The sequence below is a fragment of the Chaetura pelagica genome, unplaced genomic scaffold, assembly GCF_000747805.2.
Source record: "Chaetura pelagica isolate M959 unplaced genomic scaffold, ChaPel_1.0 scaffold199, whole genome shotgun sequence".
In the NCBI taxonomy this organism is placed as follows: domain Eukaryota; kingdom Metazoa; phylum Chordata; class Aves; order Apodiformes; family Apodidae; genus Chaetura; species Chaetura pelagica.
Window position 1 is genome coordinate 1,281,344 of NW_009970714.1, and position 25,592 is coordinate 1,306,935.

Sequence of the window (25,592 nt, forward strand, 5' to 3'; positions counted from 1 at the left end):
AGCTCTAGCGTTGAAAGACCAATAAGGTAATCAGAGCTTGTCTTCATTAATAAAATAAATGAAGACCAGTTTAAATGAACAACTTTAGCTAAACTGGCACAAGCTTGTAAATATGCAAACGTTCAGGATTTCCTTCTCTGCTTTGACAGCAAGACACACATACCTACACACATTTAAAATTTGTAACTGAGCACACACACAATTTTGGAAATGCTTTTTAAAATCAGTTTCTGAATCCTGTTGACAAGATGATCTATAAGGAACCATTACACCAGGGAAGATGTAATACTTCACAATTGACATTTGGTCAAGGTTTGTTTGGTCGTGCAGTTCCCCACAGGAAGATAAGCTACATGTGAGAATTTCCATTTATGCTTCCTCAAAAGAGAAGATTTCAGAGACTGTCTAATAGGCTATTAAAATCATATGGCACTTTCAATAAATACTTTTAAAGCTTCTTAAAGAAATCAGGATAAAAAAGCAACTGCTGTAATAAGCCTGTTTTAGCCATAATACATCATGCTGAAGGAAAAAATCCAGAACAGCAAACAGATATTAACAAGTAAAAGACAGTACAGCTTTTTTCTTTCTGCAAGACTATGAGCTGGCTCCCATTCCCAGGGAAATGGGAGCAAGCCCACCTCGAAACAAGTATTCACTCAAACTTAACTGCTCTACGCTCCACCCCAACCCTCACATCACTTCACTTCTAAAACATAGTCACATTTTTATATAAATCTCAGTGCAGAAATGTATTAAACACGAACAAACACTGATCCTGCACACCTTGATGACTATGTTTAACATTAAGCGGGTGCCTTAAGTCATGACACCACAAGAGCTACCTACACGCTTAATGCTAAGCATAGGTGTGTTGCAGCACCAGGCCCAAAGATGCCAACCACCACTGGGGACATCAGCTGGACAAAATGGTATCATTCTGTCTGGTTTTGTCAAGGTGTTCTCAACAGAAGCACATCAAATTCAGAAACTTCCAAACCTACACACGGAAATACAATTACACGTGTACAAACTAATATGCACTATACATTCAGTAACTTGAAAGAATAGGTTAAGACTTTATTCAGATAGACAAATTAAGGCAATAATCTTAATGTCTCTTCAAGATACAGGACCGTGTCCTCATTTGTGACCTGTAGGTTTTAAAGCTATATTTTTCAAGAAATATATTTTAATTTTCTTTATATTTTTTTTTTCCAATTAGTGATTTTTGTCTTTTTAATAAATTATATCTGTGCAAGGGTGCACGCTGACAATTTGGCAGTGGCAAGAAGTCCAATTCATTTCTATAATACAGACTTTTTACATTGTCATTTAAGGGTGATTAGTTCAGGACTGCATTTTGGCTTAACACAAAGAAATATTTAGAAGTTCTGGCCATCCAATGGACATAACTTTGTCAGCCTAGCAAGACACAGAATTCATGGTATATTCAAAGTGAGGAAAAAAAAAAAGAAAACAGAACAAAAAGAAAAGGAAAAAAAAGAAAAAGAAAAAGATGTACTGTCCTTTCACTAAAACAGACCAAAAAAATAAAACACAGAATGGAAACAGCCTTCACAAATAAGAGTGAATAATGCCCAGGTACCTTATATAGGCAGTTATTCTACAACTGTATATAGTTATTTACAATGGTGCTTTATAAAACAAACAAAAAAAAATGGTAGCACTTCCTAAAAGATTTTGGAACTTTTTTTCTTTTTTTTCTTTTTTTAAAACTCCCTTGTCATAAAAGCCAACTTACATTAAAATATACTTACTACAAGACAACACAACTAACAAAATATATAATAAAACTCATACAAGTAGAAAATTCTGAGGTATTTCTGGTTTGAGGTGGTCTGTGGTCGTGAAGTTTTTCATTTTTTTCAGTTTAAACCTCGGAAGCCACGTAACATTTGTATGTGTGTGTGTTTTGTGGTATATTTCTTTTCTCTTTTTTTTAGGTTTTTTTGTATTTTTTTTTTAAACATTGCATGTTTTGCAAATTAAAAAAATATTTCAATGTTGAATCAGCAGCATTAGGAACATTCACTGACTAGAGCAAGTTTATGGCGTTCATAAGAGTAATGGTATTTTAGAATATGCACCACTTGAAGACAAAAGTTTTGTCACAGAGTAAGGAGAAAGCTGTGTCAAAGAAACCTGTGGGAGAGATGCTAGGATATTCCCTGCTGCTGCTCATTGACTCTGCAGCCTGCACTTGGGCAGTTCACAGGCTTCTCAGATGCTACAGGAGCCATCTGCCACTGGTTCAGGTACTTCCACCCCCTCCCAACTCCAAATGAATAAGGAAAAAATAAAATTAGAGAGCTAGTTTTCACAGTTTTCCTCTTACTACCACCTGCACTGGTAGCTTGGGCTGACAGATAATCAACCCCAAGGCCAAACTTACTGAACTGACTCGCACCAAAAGTGAGATGCAAAAATTTTCCCATCTTCTAGTATTTAACAAAATTGCCTCTGAGAACAGACTTTCCCATCTCTTCTGATTACACTGCTTGAAAGCATCTTGCCCACTACCACCCGCAGTCGAAAAATAAAAGGTAATTTCAGTTCTGGTTTGTTCCTTTACCACCCAAGCCCAGGATACTGGAGGAAGAAAGAACAAGCATCCTGCTCTACAACCCCTGGCTCTTTGACTCCGCTTTCTCCATACGCTGCAGCCATTAATACTCTGCCCAGTAATGTCCTTCCCCTCCTCTAATGGTTACCTGAGAAGTAGCTCCATAGCAAATGATGTTTCCCCAAATGCTGCCAAGTCCAACGTCACTCTCCCCACCCCTATTCTACGCTCCCCCCTTCAATTCTACCATCAAGAATTAACATTCTCCACCCAGTTACTTTTTTTCCATGTTACAATGACACCCGTTAGATCCGTAAAAGACACATCTGCTGTTTGTTTTTCTTGAAGCTCACTTCCAAAAAGTAAAAAAGAAACTGAACCCAAAACCAAAACAAAACGGGGGAAAAAAAAAATAATAAAATCCTTTTGAGGAAGGTGTGTTCTTTAGATAACAGTCTTAAGTTTCCTCCACAGTTTGCAGCATTGCGTTTTCTAAGATGGTTGGTGGTTTTCCTTTATGTCACAGATGCTCCACTCAGAAGACAGATGGATAAAGAGCAACCCAGAAAACTGAATGAAGTAAAAACAACTGAAGTGAGTTTGTTGAGGTTCTGAGGTACCTGCACCTTTTCTGCATTCATTAGTCGGCACCTGAATGCTTGCTGAAATGTCCTTTTTTTTTTTTTTCTTTTTTTTTTTTAATACAGTAGAGCAATGTGCTGGTAAAATTGATCCAATCCAAAATAATAATAATAATAATAATAACAATAATAATAAAAAGTCAAGATAAAATAGCAGCTGCATTCATGTGTTTGTTGGATTTTTGTGTTTTTTGTTTGTTTGGGTTTGTTGGGTTTTTTTTTGTGGTGCGGGTTTTTTTAAACTTTTTTCCTTTTTTTTTTCTCTTTTTTCTCTCTTTTCTTTTTTCTGTTTAAATCCACTGAGTCTGGAAAGACCAAAAAAAAAAAAAAAAAAGTGAACCGGGACTTAGATACTAGACTCTTTGGGCGGCAAGTCCACGTTGGTGACGGAGGTGACGATGGAGACGAGGCAGTCCGAGGTAGTGCCGTTGACGGATCTGCGGATCTGCGCGATGCGCTCCTCGACACAGCCCGCCGAGAGCCGAGCCTCCGCGTCGTGGTCCCAGCACTCTTCGATGGTCACGCAGAGCTGCGCCAGGCCCTGAGGACAACACAGGAGGAGAAAAGCACCATCAGCAACCAAGTCTGCTTCAAGGATTGTCTTTGCAGCGGACGGGGAGGTCCCACTCAACGCAGCTCAGTGCTGTAAGCTAAAACTAAGAACTGCAGAAGCATAGAATGCTTTGATCACCAACCCCCCTGCATGGGCAGGGACACCTCCCACTTGATCAGGTTGCTCAGAGCCCCATCCAACTTGGCCTTGAACGCTTCCAGGGATGGGGCTCCACAGCTTCTCTGGGCAGCCTGTTCTAGTGTCTCCCCACCCTCATAGTGAATAATTTACACCTGATCTCTATCCTTAATCTCTTTTCTTTCAGTTTAAAACCATTAAAATCAGTTTATAAACTCCTTGACCTCTCACTACAAGCTCTTGTAACAAGTCCCTTCCCAGCTTTCCTGTAGCCCCTTCTCAGGTACCAGAAGGCCACTATGAGGTCCCCCCTGAGCCTTCTCTTCTTCAGACTGAACAACCCCAACTCCCTCAGTCTGTCCTCATAAGAGAGGTGCTCCAACCCTCAGATCATTTTTGTGGCCCTTCTCTGGACATGTTCCAACAGGTCCACATCTTTCTTGTGTTGGGAGCATCAGAGCTGATCACAGTATTCCAGGTGAGGTCTCACCAGGGCAGAGTAGAGGGACAGAATCACTTCTCTCGAATAATTTCTCCACGGTACCCAAATTCCCATGAGGTTAACTTTAAAAATTACACTAAACGTATTTTCAGGTTTTAAGCTTCTGCTTTCTATGGATGTTGGGCTTGGCCACATTCAGCTTTTTTTTTCATAGCCCTAAAAGTACTTTTTAAATATCAAAATACACCCTGAGATTCAGCAGTTGAAGATATCAAGATATCAAATATTCCCATGATAAAACCATAAGAACGGGCAGCACCATTATCAGTTACCACAAAACCATTGCTTTGTTTGTAATCACTTCTGTAGATAGTCCCAAAATTGCTGGATTTAACACTGCTGGAAGAGCACAGCTCTTACTTGAACCCTCATTTGAACCAGAACTCTCATCCTTATCTACAACCCACAACTGTCCTTGACTTCTAGGCAATGAGATAGTACACCTGAGTCTAACCAAAACCATGGCAGTTTGGCCAGAATAGAGAGGCATTTAGCTTCTTACCAAAGCCCTTTGAGATTTCATCATCTGCTCAGTTTCCCAGCCTGAAAGAACATCACCTCCTCTATTGAAAACACAAGACTGAAATTATCTCTGGGAAACCCACACTGCATTTTGCTTCATTGTCTGCTTGCCTTCATGTCTAATTAATTTTTCATCAAAAAGTGATGCCAAGTCTTGCATACTATCTAGCTTGTGAGAAAAATGTCTCTGATGATATAGATTGTTTTCTTTTTTGTAACGAAAGGGACTTTATTTCCCATTCTTTCACCATATTAAAGGAGTCCAACTAAACCACCACAGGCTCCACATTCAGCACTTGCTGACTTAAATCAGCTGGTTTACCCTCTAAATACAAGGGACAAATGGAAAGGAAGCATGAAGGTGTTGAGCAACCCCTCATTCTCCAGCACTGACTCTCTCTGGCACCAGGGAGCAGGACCATGCACCAGGGTGGAATGGTCAGCTTCCCTCTGGAGCTAACAAGTGATGCATAACCACATCCTTTGTTCCCATCACACAGGAAAACATTTTCCACTGTTAACCAGGAGGGACGTACAGGGTGTTTCAGCCAGTGATCTTTGAACACAGGACGCATCTTCTTGTGAACCACCACTTCTTGCAGGTCCTCAAGGGATGGGTGCTGACCTATTTCTTCTTCAAAAGGCAGCATGTACTCATCCACTGGACCTAAGGTGCATATGGAGAACCAGGTTAGTACAGAAATGTCCTCTGCTGAGCCACGTCCTCCCCATGCATGAGTGAACTGTGGCTCCAGAGCTATCTCAACCCACTACAGCAAAGCCTGAAGTTCATATGTCATTGCAGAAAAATGCGGTTTACATTCCTCCTGTAGAAAAGACTTTGTTGTCCCCACTGCTTGTCTGGCCAAAGCATTTTCCACCTCATCAAGTTACAGATCTGAACCCTCAGCTGGGCTTCCCTGATGCCACCACTCTCCCTGAAGAGGCTTGCCAGGTAGTCCGTGATTTATTTTAATAAAAAGAGTGAACCAGCCCATCTCCTTACATTTTAGCATAGCAATTCAACACACAATAACCTAGGGAAAGGTTTCAGCATGAGCATAATTTCATTTTAGGCACTGTTGAGGTCAAGCATAGGAAATACTTATAATTTCTTCCTTTGTGATCTGGCTTGTTCATAGACACTTCAGTCAGCCCTGACACACTGGTGCCAGAGGCACTTGTCCCACGTACCCACTCCTAAGTGCAAAATGATTCCTGAATGCTTGAGTTATACCAGTTATGGCTGTGAACTGCCCTGGGCCATGGGAATGAAACAACTGTCATGAGTATCAGTGCAGATGCTGGACAGCAGCAATAACTTCTGCTTATTGAACGTCATTTGGCTTTTGGCCACGAGTAGATGCCCCCTCACAAATAGCAGCCCAGCTTAACTGATGGGCTTTTCAGGGTGCTCTACAGCATCACTTATGGTTTCTCAGTAGCAAGAATGATGCCTTTTAAGAGTGGAGATATTTCAAGAGGGCCTTTCCAGACTAAAATAAACAAGCTGACCACTTCCGCTGGTCAAGAGCTGTGACATCAACAACATCACATTTAGGCACTCTGAAAAAAACAAAATCACTAAACCAGCTTATCATTATTCTTGTTGACACAATGCCAGGCACTAAACAAAACTGAAACACTCATTCCAGTGGATGGCACAGTAACGCTCACGACCTTCCTTTCCTCTACCTTCAAGAGAAATTCAAGGTGATTGAGAGCTGCACAGGAGATCTCCAAGCCAAATCTGCTGTTTACACAACATCACTTCTGAGCTAGAAGTGCAGATGAGGTTGAGTGTAATTCCCTATCATCCCAAAAGAATCTTTCCCTCTGATTTAACTGTGCTATGAGTGGCACCTGGAGTATCTCGGCCAGCTGCTGCCTGAGAAGAGTTGGAAGGAGATCACGAACATGACAAGCAAAAATACAAGTGGATATTTGAAGGGCCTCAATAGTGAAGGGTTATCCCTACATGAGTGATTTGGGCACCACTGTATCACCTCACTCTGTCCTACCTCCCTGCTCCTCCAGCATTTTACCTGGTGAAATACTATTTTTTTGCAGAAGAGACCTTCTCTTACCACGCACCTGTGCAGACATCCTGGTAATAATCAAGCTCTTTGGCTCCTAATGTAATACTAACAAAAACATCTGAAGGTCAGGTGAAGTACTATTAACTTATGAACTTGATATTCAGTCTGGAGTACCCGTATCTATACAAGAAGAGAGAATTTGAAGCAAGCAGCCTTGGAACTACTATTATGAAATCCTTGCTTCCCTGACCAGAGTCAAGGCCCTGCAAAAGGCAAGAGTGTCACCAATGGGCAGATGTGCTATGTAGACAGAAAAGATGCCCTGTCTTACAGCACCATTTCAGGATATAAAACCTAAGAAAGGAGATGACTAAGAAGTTCATTCTTTCAGATCACTCAGCAGAAAGTGAGACCCTCTGAAGTCATAGATGGAACAAGAAATAGCCCACAGCTGGGAGAGAGCTTGATCAGCAGAAGTCAAAGATTAACATGTGACAACTTCTGATAGCAGGGAATTGGGTTTGCTGGCCCGGGAAGATCCTTCCAGCCCTGTGTTCTTGCTATTTCATGGAAGTGCTTCACTTCTGGGCTTTCCGTTCAGGCTACCACACTGCCCTGCAGAGGTGGGGTGTGACAGACAAGCCAAAGCTGAGCACAGCTCCTACAGAGCTCAAAGCCTGCCCTGGCACATACAAGAATGCAGAGTGCCATGGAGAGCAGCACAGAGCAGGCTCCGGACTAAAGGACACCCACCACTGATGGAGGAATCACCTACACCGCTTTCCTCCGAGTTCTCAGCCAATTTGCAATGTAGTTAAAAGATCTGGAGACCTGAACACTATGAAGGTTATTATCTACAGAGAACCACAGCTTAGGATAAAAGACAAGCAAGTGAACAACAGGTTAGCTGCTTACTAAAAATATGCCATTGATTTTATATTTTTTTAAACAAAGTCAGGCTTATTCTCTGGGCCATTAAACCATGATGAAACAGAGCCCTCCCCAGGGAAGAAACGAGCTTTATTCTTACCATCAACTGCTCTACATCTGGAGACTAGCTCCCACAACACCAGTCCCATTGCATACATGTCTATTCTCAGGAAGGCATCTCGCTGGAAGTTGATTGCTCCCTCTAACACTTCGGGAGCCATATACCTTCTTGTTCCCACCTATATGGAGATAAAAAACAACTCAAGTTACAGTCCAGTTGTGCCCATCAGCCTCTGCTGGTAGGAGATGAATGACAGCTGGTTTCATCAGCCTAAAGGCAACTTTTGCTAAAGTTGCACTTCAGTTGAAAAATAAGCAAAAGGGGGCTGCTTTTTCTGACACAGATTCTCATTAAGATCTAGGTAAGCTACACGAAGGAAAAAGCTAAAGTGCACTGCTATCTGCATGATACTCATTTAGCATAAGCTACAGGTCTAATTTAAATTCAGAATGGTGGGGTCAGTACAGATGAAATCCTGCCTCCTCTGCGTCCCATTGCTGTTCCAGCAGCACATGCTGCATGAGAAAATGCTGTCTTTGGAGACGCATGTATATAATACCCTGAAGTCAAGTCCGACTTGGTTATCATAGTCATTGGAAGTTCAATCCCCTTTCACTAAAAAAACATTAAAGATATATATTAAAAAAAAAAAAAAAAAAGGCAACATTGATGCATCCTGAAATGGTAGGAAAAGGTGGTGGATTGACAGCCCTGATAAAACAAGTCTTCTGCATCCACAGGAGAAGTAAAGCTTGAACCCTGTGAAGTCTACCCTGCTCTGGCCTTCTGTGATCCATTAAAGATCCCCTCAAGCTTGGAGAGGATTCAGTCCTTGTTATAGTGCCTGTCTTGTTGTGTTTAGTCCAAGCAGAGCCATCCTGAGCTTCTCATGTGGTCGTGGTTATATCCATGGCAGAATTACAGCCCTTAATGTAGGAGAGTGGAGAGCAGAGCAAGGACAAAACCTACCTTTTTAACATGAGAACTGAAATGCTTTTAATATTTTCCTTTAGGAAATTCTCATCTTGCTGTTACCTGAGGCAGCAGGGACAGAGGGAAGCCAGGACATGAAAAGGTGTGGAAAATACTGGAAAAGCCCAAATGAAGAGGGGAAAAAATGAGGAAAGCTGGGGGATGACTAACCCAGAAAACTGTTCACTCCTGGGACACAGGCAAAAAAGAAGTGGGACTGCATTGGAGACAGGGTAATCATAAAACCCTGGAGGCACACGGAGGGGATGCTGGCCTTGCTGTGCCCTGGCACAAGTGCAGAACAAGAGGCCACTTGCCTCAACACAAAGGCAGAAAATTAAGAACCCATAAAAATGTAGGGAATTGTTTCTGCAGCGCGCAGTCAGCTCACAAGATCTGCCATTGCTAAAGGTCACCCAAGCAGTCAGCCTGGCTGAATTCTTAAAATTAAATGAATAATTTTAGGAGTATTAATATTTAACACCAAGACAACAAAGAGTCAGCATGTCCTGTGTTTGAAGGAAGAAGCAGCCTGCCCTGAGGCCAGGGACTCCACCTGCAAGGGAGTTGGGAGGGTCCAAGTGCTCTCCCTGCTCACCTAGATCAAAGCAGCTCCTGGAATTTATGTCTGAGCACAAGCTTTTAGGGAAAACATATTTCAAAGAGAATTAAATGCATCTATACAGATTACCTTCCCACTCCTGAGAAGCCCAAGTTTTTAAAATGTTATTGTTAAAGATAATGATTACCTGTCCATGAGTGTCCCCTGGAGGTTTTCCAGGCTCAAATCGTACAGCTAGCCCAAAATCGGCCAGCACTGCTGTCAAGTCATTCTTCAGCAAGACATTTTTACTCTTGAAGTCCCTAGGAATAAGCCAAGAAATGAGTTTGGGACAGGTTTATTACGAGACGTGTATAAACCACATTGCAACACACCACGTTTTAAGTCTATAAGCTTAGCAGCCCCCAGTAAATCAGCTCCTTCCCTTCTTCCCCAGCTTCCCGGCAGGACCAGTGCTGGCATATTCAGCTGCCCGTGTCCCCAAAACACAACAGAGCATCCCTGTACTGCCTGGCACAGAGTCAGCTGAGGGCTACACTGAATTGACCTCATAATAAAAGCAAGGACTGATACGAAGGGGGTATTTTAATTAAAGCAGGCAGCACAAGGCACTATTTCTTGCTCTGAGCACCAGCTGTGGACCACTCACCTCTGTGCACTTCTTCTATTTCTCACTCCCAACAACAAATGCAAGACAGGCTAAGGGGGGTGCAATTACTCTTTATCCTAGTAAGCATGTTTGCTCCTCTCTACAAAATTAGATCTTCCTGGAAATTAGCAGATGCTGGTGGGACTCTCTTCACCCTAACTACACACTTCAACAGACTTTCACCATAGTCATCTATTACACTTATGTTTTAATTGCTGGATCAGTCTTCCCTGAAGAATTTGGAGGGTTGGAAAGCAAGCAGGGAAGGGGGTGAGCCCACACTCAGACTAGCTGTCAGGATCACAGCGGGCAGCTGACAGGCAGGTATAAGCATTTGCAGTAGAGATGGTGGTTCTGTGCTTGAAGGTGGCTTTAAGGGCACATTTGTGTCAGTCCTGTGCTGCAGCAGGAGTGCTTCAGGGCAGCTCAGGTAAATCTGCAGGGGCTGGAAGGGGGTGGTGGAGGAGGGTCACACTAAGATGCCTAACCAGTCCAGCTCTGTTCCCTGGGCTTCCCACATTTTCATCTGAAAAGGAATGCTTGGCAATCTAATTAAATTACAGACCTTAGACAGCAGATGGCAATTGTCCTGTATGCTCAGCATTATAATTTCCCTATCATCAATTCACTCAGTGACCCTGCTGATTGCAGGACATTGCAGGCCTGCACAAAATAATTAATGAGGGCAGATACAATTGTTCTGCACTGGAGAGACCTGTCAAAATTCTTTGGGAAGAGAGAAACTGCTAGACCATAGAGAAGGGCTGCTTGCTGTGGCCTTGCATGCCAGAGCACCAACTCCAAGCACCACAGCAAAAATGATCCTGTATCACCCAGCCCCTGAGTCTGAGCTTAAAAAACAATCAGGAAAAAAAAAAAAAAAGGATTTTTCCTTTCTAAGCTACACACAGAGTGATGGGCATTTCTGTCTTGAGGACTAAAATGGGGGAAGTGAGTGTGAAGTTGGAGACATTATATAGCCAGGGAATCCCAGCAGAAACCAGCCTCCATCACCTCCAGGGTTTCTAGGGACACAGCACAGTTCTGCAGAGCCTGCAAAACATTTGTATTCCTCCATTACCCACAAAAAACACCATTTATCTAACACTTGCCATCTTAGAGACTGACTGCTTCCATGCTATAGCAGTATCCCCACAGGCTTAGAAAACAGCCATCATCTAATGACATAGATAAACCCCTTTGCTCCATCAGCATTAGGGGATGACGCCCTCCAGGAAGTGCAAATTGTGCATGGGATTTTTGCAGAACAGTGGCTCAACAAAGACCACACCAAAATTATTAGACAGTTTTCCTGAATGATACATTTCCGAAGCAAAGTGAGGATACAAGCCAGGAGTGCTGTATGGGTGTTGGCTGTTGTTCACCCACACTGCCCTTTGCAACAGTTATCAACTACATTTTGACACACAATGCAAGCATTTCCCTTTGTGCTTCCTTTTTTCCTCTTATTTCCATAAATTTCCCCATTTTTCCATGCTTTCCTCCCTTCCACAAACCACCCTGAACTGGCAAGTATGAGCTGCAATGGTCACATACCCAGGACAGGGAGATAGACCTGATCCAACCCATGCCAAGTAGACCTCCCCCTAACCCCGTATGCATTGGACCAGCCTAAAATGGTCACTGATAAAGCAAAGTGACCTGAAAAGAAGAATATATCCTTTTCCATGTGATGTTTCAAACTAGGGAGTAAGAGAGCGAGCGGCCCATGAATGATGGGTTCGTTAACTCCATTCGGACACCGAAGGTTTTATTTCCAGCTTCCACGTGGGGGCACTTTCGCACCAAGCAGCGAATCCCGTCACCTTAATCCTCCTTGTGGTGCCGGGGGCTGGTAAGGAGTTAGCTGAACCCCTGCCCAGCAGCGACTCGGGGAGTCCCACCTGGCAACTCCAGCTCGCATTGTGTGAAACCATTCAAATAAACACCCACCCACCGACCCTCACTTAAAATATATTTGGTGTTTTCCTTTAAAACAAAAATAGAACTAAAAGGAGTGGGGTAATCCAAGGGAAATCCCCTGTGTCCTGAAATCCCTCTTCCCTAGGTATGTGCTAAATTCACACAAATGGTGCATTCTCCATCTTTTATCATTTGCTGACTGGCTGGGGCCACTAATGAGCATGATCTGTTGCTTTAAAGCCTTTCTCTAGCCTTTCTCTGCCCCCCACCCTCAGGAATTTTCATGTATAAACCACTGCTTTTATTCCACAGGGACAAATGTCAGAGACACAGGGGTCAGCTCCAGGAGCAGCACAAAGGCAGCTGCAGGCTCTTTCAACAGCCCTCAGATGCCTTCAGGTTCAGGGAGGGGGCTGTTTTGGGGGCAGGGACACCCCTGAGCAAACAGGGATACCTTTCTCGTACATGAAGACAGACAGCCCCGCTAGATTGGGTGCAAATTGCTGCAGCTGGGCCTGGGGTTTAAGTCCCTCCCAGATGAAATGTGGTGGGTGCAAGGGAAGTACAGTGTGTAGCCCACAGAAATCCCTTCTGGAAAACTCTGCCTTCCTGCTGTGCTACTAGCAAACAGCTTGGTAGCAATGCTTTAGTCCAGGGCAGGCAACACGGGACTGCAGAGAAGGGCTAAAACAAGTATTGTTGCAATAAGAATGGTTTTACCTATTGGTTTCTGGATTCTTGCTGTCCCCGTGGTGCTGCCACCCAGGTGGGTTGAAGTGTGTGCCAAGAGGTCTAAGAGGGACCTCATGGCACGATTTGGGCACTACAAAACTACAGTGAAAAATAAACAGCAGCCATTTTCTGCATTTCTACACTTTCTCCTTTTCCTACCTAATGATCAAAAGCTCTGTGGGAAGACAGAGGAGTTATCAGTCTAAAATACTTAGAGAAAAATCAGAATCTTGGTACAGCCACAGAAATACATGGATTATAATGTGATTTAAGCACAGTCCTTTGAAAGAGCAGCTCTGCAGCAACCAAATTTCCCTTCCCACTATACGTCAGGGGAGGAAGTGATAGAAGAGCGAAGCACCTACCCTTTCAGATATTTGCCATAAACCACTACCAACCATACCAACTGTTTCACAGACAAGCTGCTGGTTACTTGCCCTTCACCACTTCATGTGGCTGAAAAAAATTCTTGTCTTTAGATAGGACATGTTAGGTTAAAAAGGCATTTACTTCCTACAAACACAATCTCGTCCTCCATTCAACAGCATCATTTCGAAGAGGCTGTGAACATTTGAACACAGCCCTTGAACAGTGCCAACAAAAGAGGCCATACCTGTGTGCTATAGCAGGTTTGTGTCCTTCACCTTTGCACCAAGGGACATCTTCATGTAGGTAGGATAAGCCACGGGCCATTGTTTCTGCAACATGGCAGAGCTCATTCCAGCTGATAATGTTGCCCTTCAGATAATCCGTCAGAGAGCCCTGCGAAACGGGACATCGTACATTCTGAATTGCAGACCCTGCCTCGTGACAGATGCGTCAACTCATCAATTCAGAAAATGGTTTTAAAGAGTGCTTGAGAAATTGGAACCTTGGTTTAACAGGGGGAAAAAATCACTAGCAAAAGTAAAAAAGGAGAAACAAAAGCCAAAAGCGTTCATGAGTCCTCAAGCCCTCTTGTTGACAGCACAGAAAGTAAGTATCTGGATCTCTGAAAGGAGTCTACTGATCTGCCAGGGAAGGGACAAAATTAACTCAAAATAGGGCAATTCATCTAACCTAAGAAAGGGGAAAGCCTTCCATGCACAATGATGATGCATCATATGAACTGGTTGTGGCAATGATTGACTCAGTAGACCTTGGATTAAACAGAGGGATAACACTTCTGGCTCAACACCAGATTTGTGCATGTTTGTTTTATTTTAAGTGTTGGTTATGTCTGATAACTAAAGCAATCCATGAAACATGAGATACACCCCGAGCTTCAAAAGCAAACATGAAGCCCATCTGCAAAGGGCAAGTTAGGACTGTGATGGTCTGTGACTCCCAGCTCCCACATGCTCATCTGTGCACGGTGACCACCACATACATGGGCTGTGGCCTTTTGTGCCTCTCTCTCTCCCCATGTCCTGCCTTTATTAATCCTATGTTTATGTAGGAATGCCTTGAAAGCTAAAGGAAGGGCCCTAGGATGAGGAGAGCAAGAGCAGTTCTCCACTACCACAGAGCCATGGCTCACCAGGACAGATTACAAGGGAGCTTCTGGGAGAATAATATTAGAGGCCAAATCCTGCTTCTTCACAACCGTTGCCTCTGTGTCTTCCCAAAATGTATGAGCAATGATACATTACAATGATACATTACCTTGTCGTGAAAAGCTGTGATCAGCCAGAGCTCTGTCTCTAGGTTTGTCCCTCTTTTCTCTGCTGCGATAAATTGCAAAAGGTTTTCATGCTTCATGCCAGGAGTATTGAAAATCTCCCTCTCGCTCTGCCAAGATTGCTTATCCTACAGCAGGGAGAAATGCACCATCAAAGATCACGTTTCCCTTTAAAGTAAACAGCTCCTTCAGCTCAGTCAGAGCTGCTCACATTCCTCTTAATATTGTCCTCCAATGTTTGGTGTGATGTATCCCTTCAAAATGAGGCTGTTTAACTAAAGAGTAGATGCTGGAGAAAGGCTGGAATTTGCTGCTCTCAGTCTCCCTTCTCCAAAATTATCCTTAGCTATTCCTAAACACATGTGTGGAGAGGGCGTAGGAATCCAAACCCAGCCTCACTGAGAAATAAGATTTGTCAAGATTTCCTAAGACTGCTTGCAAGAATAAAGCCTGGGCATACAGCACCCAGATCTGCACTGCAGCTGTAATTATGACAATTGTAAAATCTAATCTAGGCTTTATTGAATATTTACTAGTAGGTCACATCTGGCTTGGACAGAAGATGTACAAATCTCCTTTAGCAACACTGCAACAACAGATACAGGGCAAAAAATTAACCAGGAACAAGATAGTTAGAGGAGCACAAAGATGTTTCAGTCATTCTTCTTTCATTTGACTTTTGATTGCTTTACTCTTTACATCTGCAATTCCTAGAGAGCCGAGTCAGGAGTGTTCAAAGGTTTCCTAGAGCAGAAGATGTGAGCTGACAGAAACGCTGCAGTGCAATTAGCTTTCACAGCTCCAGGGCTGTGCCTTTGTAAGCTGCAAACTGTTTGCTAGGTTTGGGTCTGGATTTACAATCTACCCAGGCAAGACACACAAAGGCTTTGGTCCTTTGTGTGCGCTTTGGGCATCGCAGCTGCACGCTGCCTCCCTGGGCTTTAACAACATGGACATTTGCAGCAAAGTTAAGATACCCTGTAGATTTCAAAATGTGCCTGTGTTTGCCCTTCTTGCAACAACTACTGCAGGAAACGTTTGGTAATGAGACAACACAGAGAAAAGTGTAGGAAGAGTCCTTGAATTTTTTTCCCCCAGCAGAAGAGTCCAAATGCACCTTTGTTATGGTCTTAAAAACACCTCCATAGGCACTCAGAGCATGTCAGCACCGGTGAGGAAGCCCAACAAGTGAGAACATAATGCAATGCTCTACTCACCTGAATAGGAAAGATTTTTACTGCTACGTAGTCATTCATCAGCTGAGCCTTCCACACGCAGCCAAAGCGTCCCCTTGCTTTGATCTCCAAGAGCTGCAAAGGCTTTAGGCCAACCAGAGGAGAAGGGGGTGGTGGGCCAGGGTCCTGCATGAGAGAAAAACACTGTCACAAGCTGAAGCTGGACTGCAAAACAAAGGGAGTGGAAGGATGGAAAGACTGTGTGGGGAGAAAGAGGCATAAAGAAGTGACACTTTATTTAATACAAATTATTTAGATGAGCAGCCCAAAATGTCCCATCTTGCTTTGCAGGGTATATGTATAGAACATATGTAACAATCCACACCTCCAATTATCACTGTGCATGTCAAGCTACTCTTTCCATCCCCTGGCAAAACCTGAATTCTCCAGTGCTTTCAAAGCAAGAGCTATTTTGGGCTGTAAAACACCAATGACCTCAATGCTACCTCCTGCCAAAAGTAGGAACTTTTTGATCTTTGTGACCCAACAGCCAACCACACCTAAAACCTCCTGCTGCTTTGTACATCATTAGGCATGTTTCACATAACCCTAGCAATGGGCAGTTAACAGATCTGTCAGCATCATAAAGATGGTATCTGTTATACTTTTGTCCAGGAGAGCAACGCAATCCTGCAGGATGCTTGGGGTTGGAGGTCCATCCCATCTGCTTTCAGATGGGAAAGGGTCACAGAATGGGATGTAACAGGCAGAGGAGGAGGGAGAGGCAGCTGCCTGGCCCTTCACAAGAGACCAGAAGGCTCAGGGCACAGCAGAGCCAGCAAGGACCAGTTCCTGATGGTTTTGGGCCATGAGGATGACCTGCACGCATTCTCTTACGGCTCATAAAAACTGAGCTTCAATAAGGAAAGCATCTCCCCTCACCCTGTAGGTGGGAACTTTATCAACTCTTTGATCTCTGCTCCTCTGTGAAGCTGGCTGAAATCAGGCAAGGGAGGAGGGGCAGTCACCAAGAAGGGCTGTGTAACTCTATCCCTTAGGAATCTTGGGCATGGTGATAACCCCATCTAAACCCATCAGCCTCACAAGGGATGCTAACACTGCCACAGAGGCCAACCGTATCACCAGCTTCAAAAAGACAGAGAGGAATAGTTAGGCCACCTGAAAAGAGTCAAGCAGAAGTAGATATGAACATATACTGAGCAGCCTCCCTGAGGTTTTTGGACCTCTCATAAGGTCCAAATACAGCAGAGTGACTTGGAAAAGCCCAGTTTCTCCCTCACCTCGTTTATGTCCACGTGCCCGTAGGGAGGCTTGCGATGCCGGTACATCCAGAAGGCCAAGAGGATGGCGATGGAGAGGACAGCGATGGGGAGCAGCGAGTACACCAGGATGTTGAGCAGGGGGGGCGTCGGTGGCGGCGGCTCGTAGATGACTGGAAGGAAAGAGCAGGATAAAGGATGGAAAGGACTTTTCAGGCATGGAACAGCACTGTCAGCTATGTGGCCAGATGCAACCAAACCCTGTCCTGCCTTCTACTCCAAAGCTGACAATGCTCAGTGACACGTCCCACCACATCCAATGGCATCCAAAAGGCTTCGTGTTTACTCGTTTCCATATGGCTATTACTAATGGAGTTACAATGGTCCAAACCACACTTTGCAAGCTGAGCTTTACTTCAGAGGGGCATTTCTTGCTGGGATATGTTATAGCCAAAAATTTACTCTTCTTAACCCTTGAAAATGTATTAAATGAGCAGGAAATCCCTTGCAGCCTTGCTTTGCTTTTCACAGTGATTGACAAGATGTCAGTTTTTAGTAAAATGCTGCTGAAGCCACAATCAGCTGCACTATTCCCACAGTAGTTCTTGTTCCAAATTACATCAGTGCAGTTGAGACACAAACAATGGGAATACTAAATGGAGCCATGTTGCTATGTTGGAGACAGGGAAGGAAAAAATAGCAAGACTTGCCAAATTAAACAAAAAATTGTGAGAGAAAGAATATTTGCTACTAGGTTGCCACGGGTACATTAATAACAGGAGATAATAAAACCCATGTAAACAATTAAAATCCTAACAGGAAAGCTCAGGAAAATCTGATAATGGTCTACTGGAACATCTCAGAAAATACAGGTAGTTGATAGCAAAAAAAAAAAAGCATCTTAAGGAAAAGATCCACCTGCTCTAATAATTTTTATTGAATGATACTTTAGCCAGACAACAGCTAAAAGAATAATCACCCTTCTATTAGCATCTGAAGAAGGACCTGCTATTACTTCTCTTCCTTGAGGTATATCCACTCTGCCAGGTGGCACACATACCCATTTCCTTTCAATCCCAGACCAAAAAAAGACCAATCAAAAGCAAAAAATCCTCAGTGCCCAAGATATCTGGAGACCTGTGACTTAAGAAAATTAATAAAGAAGGTGTCATACACCTTCTAAGAGTTGAAGTTGATCCACATTTTATAAAACCCACCACTCTCTTCCCCTTGTGTGGGATTTTGTTTTGTGAGAGCCTGCTGTGAACATCCACCATAAAGGAAATCTAATCCTTACTGATGGAATACGAGGTGGTGGTGCAACACACTTTACCCACAAAGTGAAACAACATTAATAAGCTATTCTTGAAGAATCCCAGCAGAAGGATTTCAGGGCTTTGTAACAAAAATCGTACATTGTGTCATATTTGATGTATTTTTTTTCTCAGCATTCACTGGAACAGGTTGCCCAGGGAAGCTGTAGAAGCCCCACTCCTGGATGCACTCAAGGCCAGGTTGGATGGGGCTCAGAGCAACCACATCTAGTGGGAGGTGTCCCTGCCCGTGCAGGGGGGTTGGAACTGGATGATCCTAAAGGTCCCTTCCAACTCAAACTGTTCTGTGATTCTATGAACTCAAAGTCATCACAAACTGGGTCTAGAGAAAGAGACCCCAAGTCCCCATTCACCCAGTCACTCACCTTCTGGGCCGGTGACTTCAGGCAAATGCGTAAATTTCTCATTGCAATAGTTGCCCTCGCAGCAGCAGAAAAACACTTGAGGGTTTTCTTCTGTGGCTACACACTCCTGCCTGCATCAGGGAGGGACAGACACAGCAATGGAAGGAAGAGAAAAAACATCAGTCAACTCCTGTCTCTTGTCTTCAGGAACCAACCTGCCCCAAACTGTCTTCTCCACACACCTTCTCCTGCTGCAGCACTGTACAGATCAGCAATCTCCACTCACAGAAAACAACTTGCCACTCAAATACCCCAGTGGATAGCAAAGATCCTTGAAAAGACTGTAAAGGAAACAAATGCTTCCATATGTAGCAAAGGCATTAGATGGGAAGTCATAAATAACGGCCGCGGCCGAATGAGGAGCAGAAAAACGATGGCAAGATGCTCATTCCCTGAGCAGTGTTCCTCCCGTAGCCCATGTGCCTGCTGTCAGGGGAGAGGAGTATTTGATCACGCAAGTAAAGATTGTGCCATAAAGCATGTATGACGAGGGCTGAGCTAAGGCTGCTCTCACAGCCCTGAGCATCACTTTACACACTAGAAGGGCACCAGACACCAGCAGCAATGGCAGTTCTGCTGCAGGCGGGAGGCTGCAGGTTGTGGGTTGGTTTGGGTTTTTTTTCAAGTTTAATTTTCAAGTGTTGTCTCCTTCTTTCAAAATCTTATTCCTGCACAAAAGCCTTCAAGAAAATCAGGTTGCATCTCTCACTTTCTGTATTTGTCTCTTACCCAGGTAACACTACAGCCTTCTCAGCACTGAGGTTTCCTTCCAAGCTGTGCATGGCATTAGGGGACTTCTACTAATCAGACCAACTCCACTTCCACACATCCTCCTTTTCCCACAGATCAATGCCAAAAGAGACGTACAGGGATTTTTGCAGTGCTCTAGCAGTCATTTCTTTCTCTTTCTTAAATGCCTGCTTCCCTTCCCTGCCACCTTTTGCTACCCTCTGCTTTTAGCTATCAGGGTTGCAGAGCTGCTCTCCGCAGAGAACTGTATCAAACTATTTCCTGAAGCCCAGCTAAATTATATGCATAACTTCCTTCCTTCAACCACTCGGAGGAAGTAGCAAAACAATCATATGTGTTTGACATTATTACTCATTTATGAACCCCTGCCAAGCCTGTTTCTGTGGTATCACTGACATACTGTCACAAGAAGAATGGAAAGGGCTCTTTTCTATCACAGCACAGGGTAGTCTTCGGTGCTTTATTCCTTTTCAGGAAAAAAAGAAGTAGCTGTAGTTGAAATGTCTTCTGCAGAGTCTCAGCTGAGAAGCACTTGGGTTTTTTTTCAGGTTTTTATTTTTTTTAACTTCAAAGAAAAAAGGCAGCTATTTGACTTATTCAAATGAACAAAGATGTTTCAACAAGTCAAGCAATGTTTCCAGATGCTTTCTTGTGAAATCAGATAACAAGCCGTTTGGATTTAACAGCATCAGTATTGGAGCCTTCAATAGAAAACACATCCTTTACTAAATCTGTTGGTTAAGAAATCAAGCTAATGAGTGAAAACAGCCTGCTCCACATCTGCAATTCATTATCCCTGTCTTTGAGTTGGTGTGTGCTCAGGGCAGCCATCCAGGTACATATGACAGGTTATCCTTAGCAAATATTACAAATGAGACAGTTGGAGAGAAGGCCCCATTTTTCTATGGCAGCAAAGGCAGGTTTCATAGCAGTTCATGTGCTCTTCAAGGGAACATGAACACAACCTCTCTGGTGGGGCTGTGTAAATAAACGAAGAGCACACAAGTCAAATTTTAAACACTACCTTTTTCCTATAGCCTTAAATGTACATATGCCACCTTCCTGTTTCCTTAAGATGAAGAACAGAGTGAGGAGCCATTATCCTCAACATCCCAAGACTTGCACTCCTGGATTTCTGATCTTCCAGCAACAAGGCAGTGTTTGGTATGGACCAGCACATGCTGCCTGTGCTAGGAGAGGAGCTGCAGCCTGACAGAACAGGACAAGGCACTGCAGGCAGGGGATGCTTTTGCAGATACAGGTGGATAGAATCATAGAAGGTTTGGGCTGGAAGGGACCTTAAAGATCATCTAGTTCCAACCCCTTGCATGGGCAGGGACACCGTCCACTAGAACAGGTTGCTCTAAGCTCCATCCAACCTGGCCCTGAGCACTTCCAGGGAGGGGGCATTCACAGCTTCTCTGGGCAACCTATTGCAGTGTCTCACCACCCTCTCAGGAAATAATTTCTTCCTAATACCTAATCTAAATCCACCTTCTTCCAAATTAAAACAGTTACCCACATCTCCCAAGGCTGCATCCAGGGGCTTAGCATCCAAAGATGCTGAATACAGAGACAAAAAGGGCATCAGAACAACACCGTCAATCGAAAAATTGTCTTTTTAGTCCTTTTTGCCATCTTGGGATGCAACACTACCTGTATGAAAGACTGACGAGGGCACTCAAGGGAAAAAAAAAAAAAAAAAAGACTCGATTTAAACAGCCTTTATTTAGTTAGAGCTAACCTTTATTTCAAATGTAGCTTTCAACACTTGTACTGTTTGTTAATTCTCAGAAGATCCTTTAGCTTTGCCCTGGAACTACAGCTTTGAAGAATCAGGCTGCAGGATAATGGATGCTCAACAACAGGGCTGCAAAAAGGCTTGTAAGGAGCCCTGAAAAGTTTTTACTGTTGTAACAGAGCAACGCATGATGACAAAGTTTAAGAACCACTACATCCCTGCACAGAGATACTCAGTGACAATACAAGTGTCACTGTATACAAGAGCAGGCACTGAAAGGAGAAATCTGTTTACAGTAAACACTTCTGCTTGGAAGTAGAAAACCAGAGTGACCTTCTGTTTTCAGAAGGATAGGTATTAAGATGACTAATGGGCCAAAGAGGATTGATTTATTGGGAAAGAATAAAAATTATACTATATATAGAGCTTGGCTATGCAACTGGCAAGGGAATAGGCGTGGTAGGAAAGTAACCCTGGTGCTAATATTAGAAGGAAGATGAGGAACAACTCACAGTGAGGATAAGCTAAGACAACAGGCACAAAAGCAGGGACAGTGAACAGTGCCAAAGGGAGAAATGGGACAGCCATGGGACAAATCTAGTCTCAGCTTAAGTCCCACAGCTGAGGACCTGATGTCCTATAACTTCTGGAATGAGAAGCTACAAAGATTCGTAGCTAGGAATCACACAAAGGTGAGATGAACCTACACTGGTGTCACACCAAGGGAAATCCTTGCATTATATATTCTATTAATCCTTATTGAAAGGGGTGAGTTTGGGTTGGTTCGTGTGTCATTGGGGATTTTTTAGCAGAGACACCAAATAGGTTCCAAGTAACTAAGCGATGTTCTTTTAAACTGTGTAACTTCAGAGGGCTGTTTTCTTTAGCTGTAACTCTTTTCCCCTCCGTAGAATTGCATCAGGGGACATGGGAAAAGATTGGTTTATTTTCTCAGCTATTTAATGAGGCTGGAGCCTATAAAACCTCACTCCCTTTCAGCTTCCTACACGCAGTGACACACAAACACGTGTGCAGCTTTTGCTGCCCCACTCTTTCTCCTGGCCCATCTCTTAATTCAACTGAAGAACACTGAAACTTTTTGCAACATCCGAAATGCCAGAATATCTCAACCTCTAACCACCCCCAGATATCTGTGCTTTTCTAGAGAGCTCCAAATGATTCCAAGTTTTCCTTTGTATCGCCAAATGCTCTTGGAAGAACATATTGCTCCTCATTTGATGATACAGGACACGTTTTTCAATGCATGCCAGAATTATCAAAGCTTTCCTAAGGAAAAAAAACCAAAACAACAAACCACACAACAAAAAACCTTAAAAATGTCTTTTGCAGCTTCTACTTAGAAAGTCAAGGCAGATAAGTAACAATTCTGAGAGCTGCATCAGCAACTGAAGTAATTAGAGGGGATGAACGGGCCAATTGACTTGGACTTGCTTTCTTTTCCTCCATGCAAAAATCTCGAGCATTTGCACTTAGAGGAGCAATTAAACCTGCATTCAGAAAAAAACAGTTAGGCCATTACCTGTCATAACAGTTGAAGTCATCTAACCAGCAGCCCTTCTTCACCAGCTCGATGGAGCCTGAGTTGTTCCTCCAGGAGGCGTAGCAGTGGAGCCGCTTGTCCTTCTCCCCCTCGCAGCGCTCCACACCACTCTGGTTGGTCTTCTCCAGCTCCCAGTTGGTGTTGTAGTAAATGCATTCCCTCGTCTCAGCCTCCCCATGGCCTGGTCCTGAAGTAAAATTCAAACCCCAAGTACGTTCAGAAAATCAGAAACAAATCCCGGGAGACGCATCCTGACGTGGGTTTGCTTTAGGTGATGGATACACTTGCCTCCCTGAGAGCTAAGCAGCTCATGGAGGTGAGGTTCAGCATAGTAGGGAGGGTTATTTTCCTTTGCTGGTGTGAGGTGGAGAACAGAGAGGTCATGTTTGCCTAGGCTTACAATATGAGTTCATGGAGAAGTCCAGGAGCCCAGCTGAGACCCCCTCCAAGGTCTCCTCCAGCCAGTGTTTCAAACATAGAACCTTAAACAGGGGGATGTACAAGACAACCCATAACCAGTATTTTATAACCACAGAAACCCTGTTTAGGAAAAAGGAGGTCCCCATGTGACATTTGCCGCTTGCTGGGATGTCACACAACAGTCACCCTCCCCTCCACCACTATTTTGGGAAACATCACCTAAATATATATTATTTCTTTTATCGGTAGGATATAACTAAGAGCAGATAATATTCATGCTGCAGAGGAGGACCAGACCAGTCCCCATTCCTCACTTAGATCCCAGCTCATGCTTATTTGGCTATGTCTCCATACAATAAATGCCATGCTTTTAGCTGTACTTAACAGCTCACGCCACCCAAGGAAGACCTTCAGCAAAAAGCAACTCTGTTCTCTAATCAACTGTACCCATCACAAACAAATAAACAAGTCACCACAAACCAAGGAGTCTCCACAGTCTATGGGTCTTTCCCCCATTAGAGCCTTGTACCAAAAGAAAAGGATTTCCTACTACTCCAAGTTAAACAATTCTTTCATGGCCACCATGGCACAGAACTGAAACACTATTACAGACACACCCCTTAAAAACAAAGTCAAGTAAACGAATACTGATATCTGCAGGTGACCTGTTTTGTCCTAAGCCTTAGAAATCCTCTCTTCATTTGGAAATATTCTGCTTTGTGGAATTTTGAGGATTAGTATAAGAAGAATGAAACAAGCACATGACATGTAAGCAGCCAGTCACAAAAGGTACCGTGAAGCTCATGAATTCATAAATCCTGAGATGCCCCGCAGCCATCTCTCTTTGGGATTACCCAACCTAAGGCAAGGTCAGACCTGGCCATTATTTTGATGGATTGCAATCATGGAAAATGTAGGTATCCCAATAAAATGTGTTGACAACTGGGTAGAAAACATAAATGGCTCCCACAGGATGGTGAAATGAAAGTGCTGTGCTCCCAGAATAGCCAGACCTTTGCAAAGCACAAAACTAAGTTTCTGGCTGTAAAATTTTGCAGTGCTTTCATGACTTTTTCTCCAAAGGCTGTGAAACCTTCAATGTTGAGATCAAGGCAGCAGGACCACATCTGGATGGTTGAAGTGCAATCTAGCCAGTGACTCCCACTCAAAATGGAAAACCAGTCACTTCTGAAAGGTCTCTACGAGGCGATGCACTTCATTCTTCCTAAGACATTGAGCAGCGAGTGGCTTACAGCTGGCAGAGAAAACACACGTTCCAAGCCCCAGATACCTTCTGTAGCTTCATCATTTCCTTACCTCAAGACCCATCCACTGCTGATGCATGTACCCTCACAGCACACAGCCAGAGAAGGGAGTACTACTCCCAACAGAAGATCCAACATGCCAAGATTGTCCCAAGTGAGCAGGATGCCAGGAAAGGCCTGAACCACCTTTCCATACCCTGCAATTTCTCAAGTTGCCAAGTCTCCAAGTCATTACCTGGGGGCAGGATTCACCCCCAGTTCCGCAGTGCATGAAGAGCCTTTTAGAGATCGTGCTTAATTTAGAGATTGCATTCAAGCTCTTCAATGTAACCTGATCGGTAGGGAATCAACCTTCTGCTGCCAACAGGTGTCAAGCAAGGAGTGCAGATGACGTGGCACAGAGTGGAAATGGAACTGCAAAAAGGTTGCAGAAGAAACCAGTTGCTGCACAAGCTCAGGGTGATGTGTCCAACCTATTCCTGATGCTGACACCTGGACTCAGTCATGGGTAATTTTCACGCTATGGAGCAAATTCATCAGAGTAGGAAGATCTCTTTGCAAGTTGAAGAGGTGTTCAATCCTGCAATAACTCTTTTTTGGGAAGGATATTTAATTTGCATCATGGGAGAGACTGCAAGGAAAGGAGTATGAGAAAGTCATAAAGCTTACTTCTGAAACTGGAAATTATATTCCAAGCACACGCAAACAAGAGCTCAATTTCAACAGCACCTGCAGGTTTTATCGGCACTTGCAAAGCTCCATCTGAGTTTTCCTCTGACAAGTTGCTTACTATAATAAAAACAACCTACCAATATCCCTCAACACAGAACAGTGTCAATATTGACACTCCTTGTTAAAGCCTTGATATTTGTTCTCTTGATACACCATGCTTTGTTAGGGCAGATTAAGCATTTCTGCTAAATGCCAGTTAAATCAGCAGCAAAGCGAAGCAGCATTGCCTTGTGGGGAGGGAGGGCGATATCTTTTTATTTATAAAGGAATTAGTAAATATCTTGGCTTCATTGTGATACTTCACATGGCTTCCAGCTGATAGCTGATCCTCACTATCACCTTCTGGTCCAATCCTTGAAATATGTTTTGTAATATCATTTCCACCACACCAAACTGAATCTTGCTTTTGCTCTAGATGGAAATTTCTTCTCCCTCCCCAACCCCGTGTCCCAGAAAGCA

At 43.6% G+C, this 25,592-nt stretch overlaps 1 protein-coding gene across 1 annotated transcript in view; it reads right to left on the reverse strand.

Moving 5' to 3' along the window:
• Positions 1-3,460: 3,460 nt before the first annotated feature.
• The window catches only part of ACVR2B (activin A receptor, type IIB), a 96,180-nt gene continuing 74,048 nt past the window's right edge, over positions 3,461-25,592 (reverse strand). The window contains exons 2-11 of the mRNA XM_010005995.1: positions 22,696-22,903; positions 18,626-18,735; positions 16,948-17,099; positions 15,689-15,832; positions 14,456-14,599; positions 13,425-13,573; positions 9,695-9,809; positions 8,013-8,151; positions 5,480-5,610; positions 3,461-3,769 (exon numbers count right to left, since the gene is read on the reverse strand). Of these exons, the coding sequence (XP_010004297.1) occupies positions 3,575-3,769; positions 5,480-5,610; positions 8,013-8,151; positions 9,695-9,809; positions 13,425-13,573; positions 14,456-14,599; positions 15,689-15,832; positions 16,948-17,099; positions 18,626-18,735; positions 22,696-22,903 (1,487 nt within the window). The 3' untranslated portion in view covers positions 3,461-3,574. The remainder of the gene's footprint in view (positions 3,770-5,479; positions 5,611-8,012; positions 8,152-9,694; positions 9,810-13,424; positions 13,574-14,455; positions 14,600-15,688; positions 15,833-16,947; positions 17,100-18,625; positions 18,736-22,695; positions 22,904-25,592) is intronic.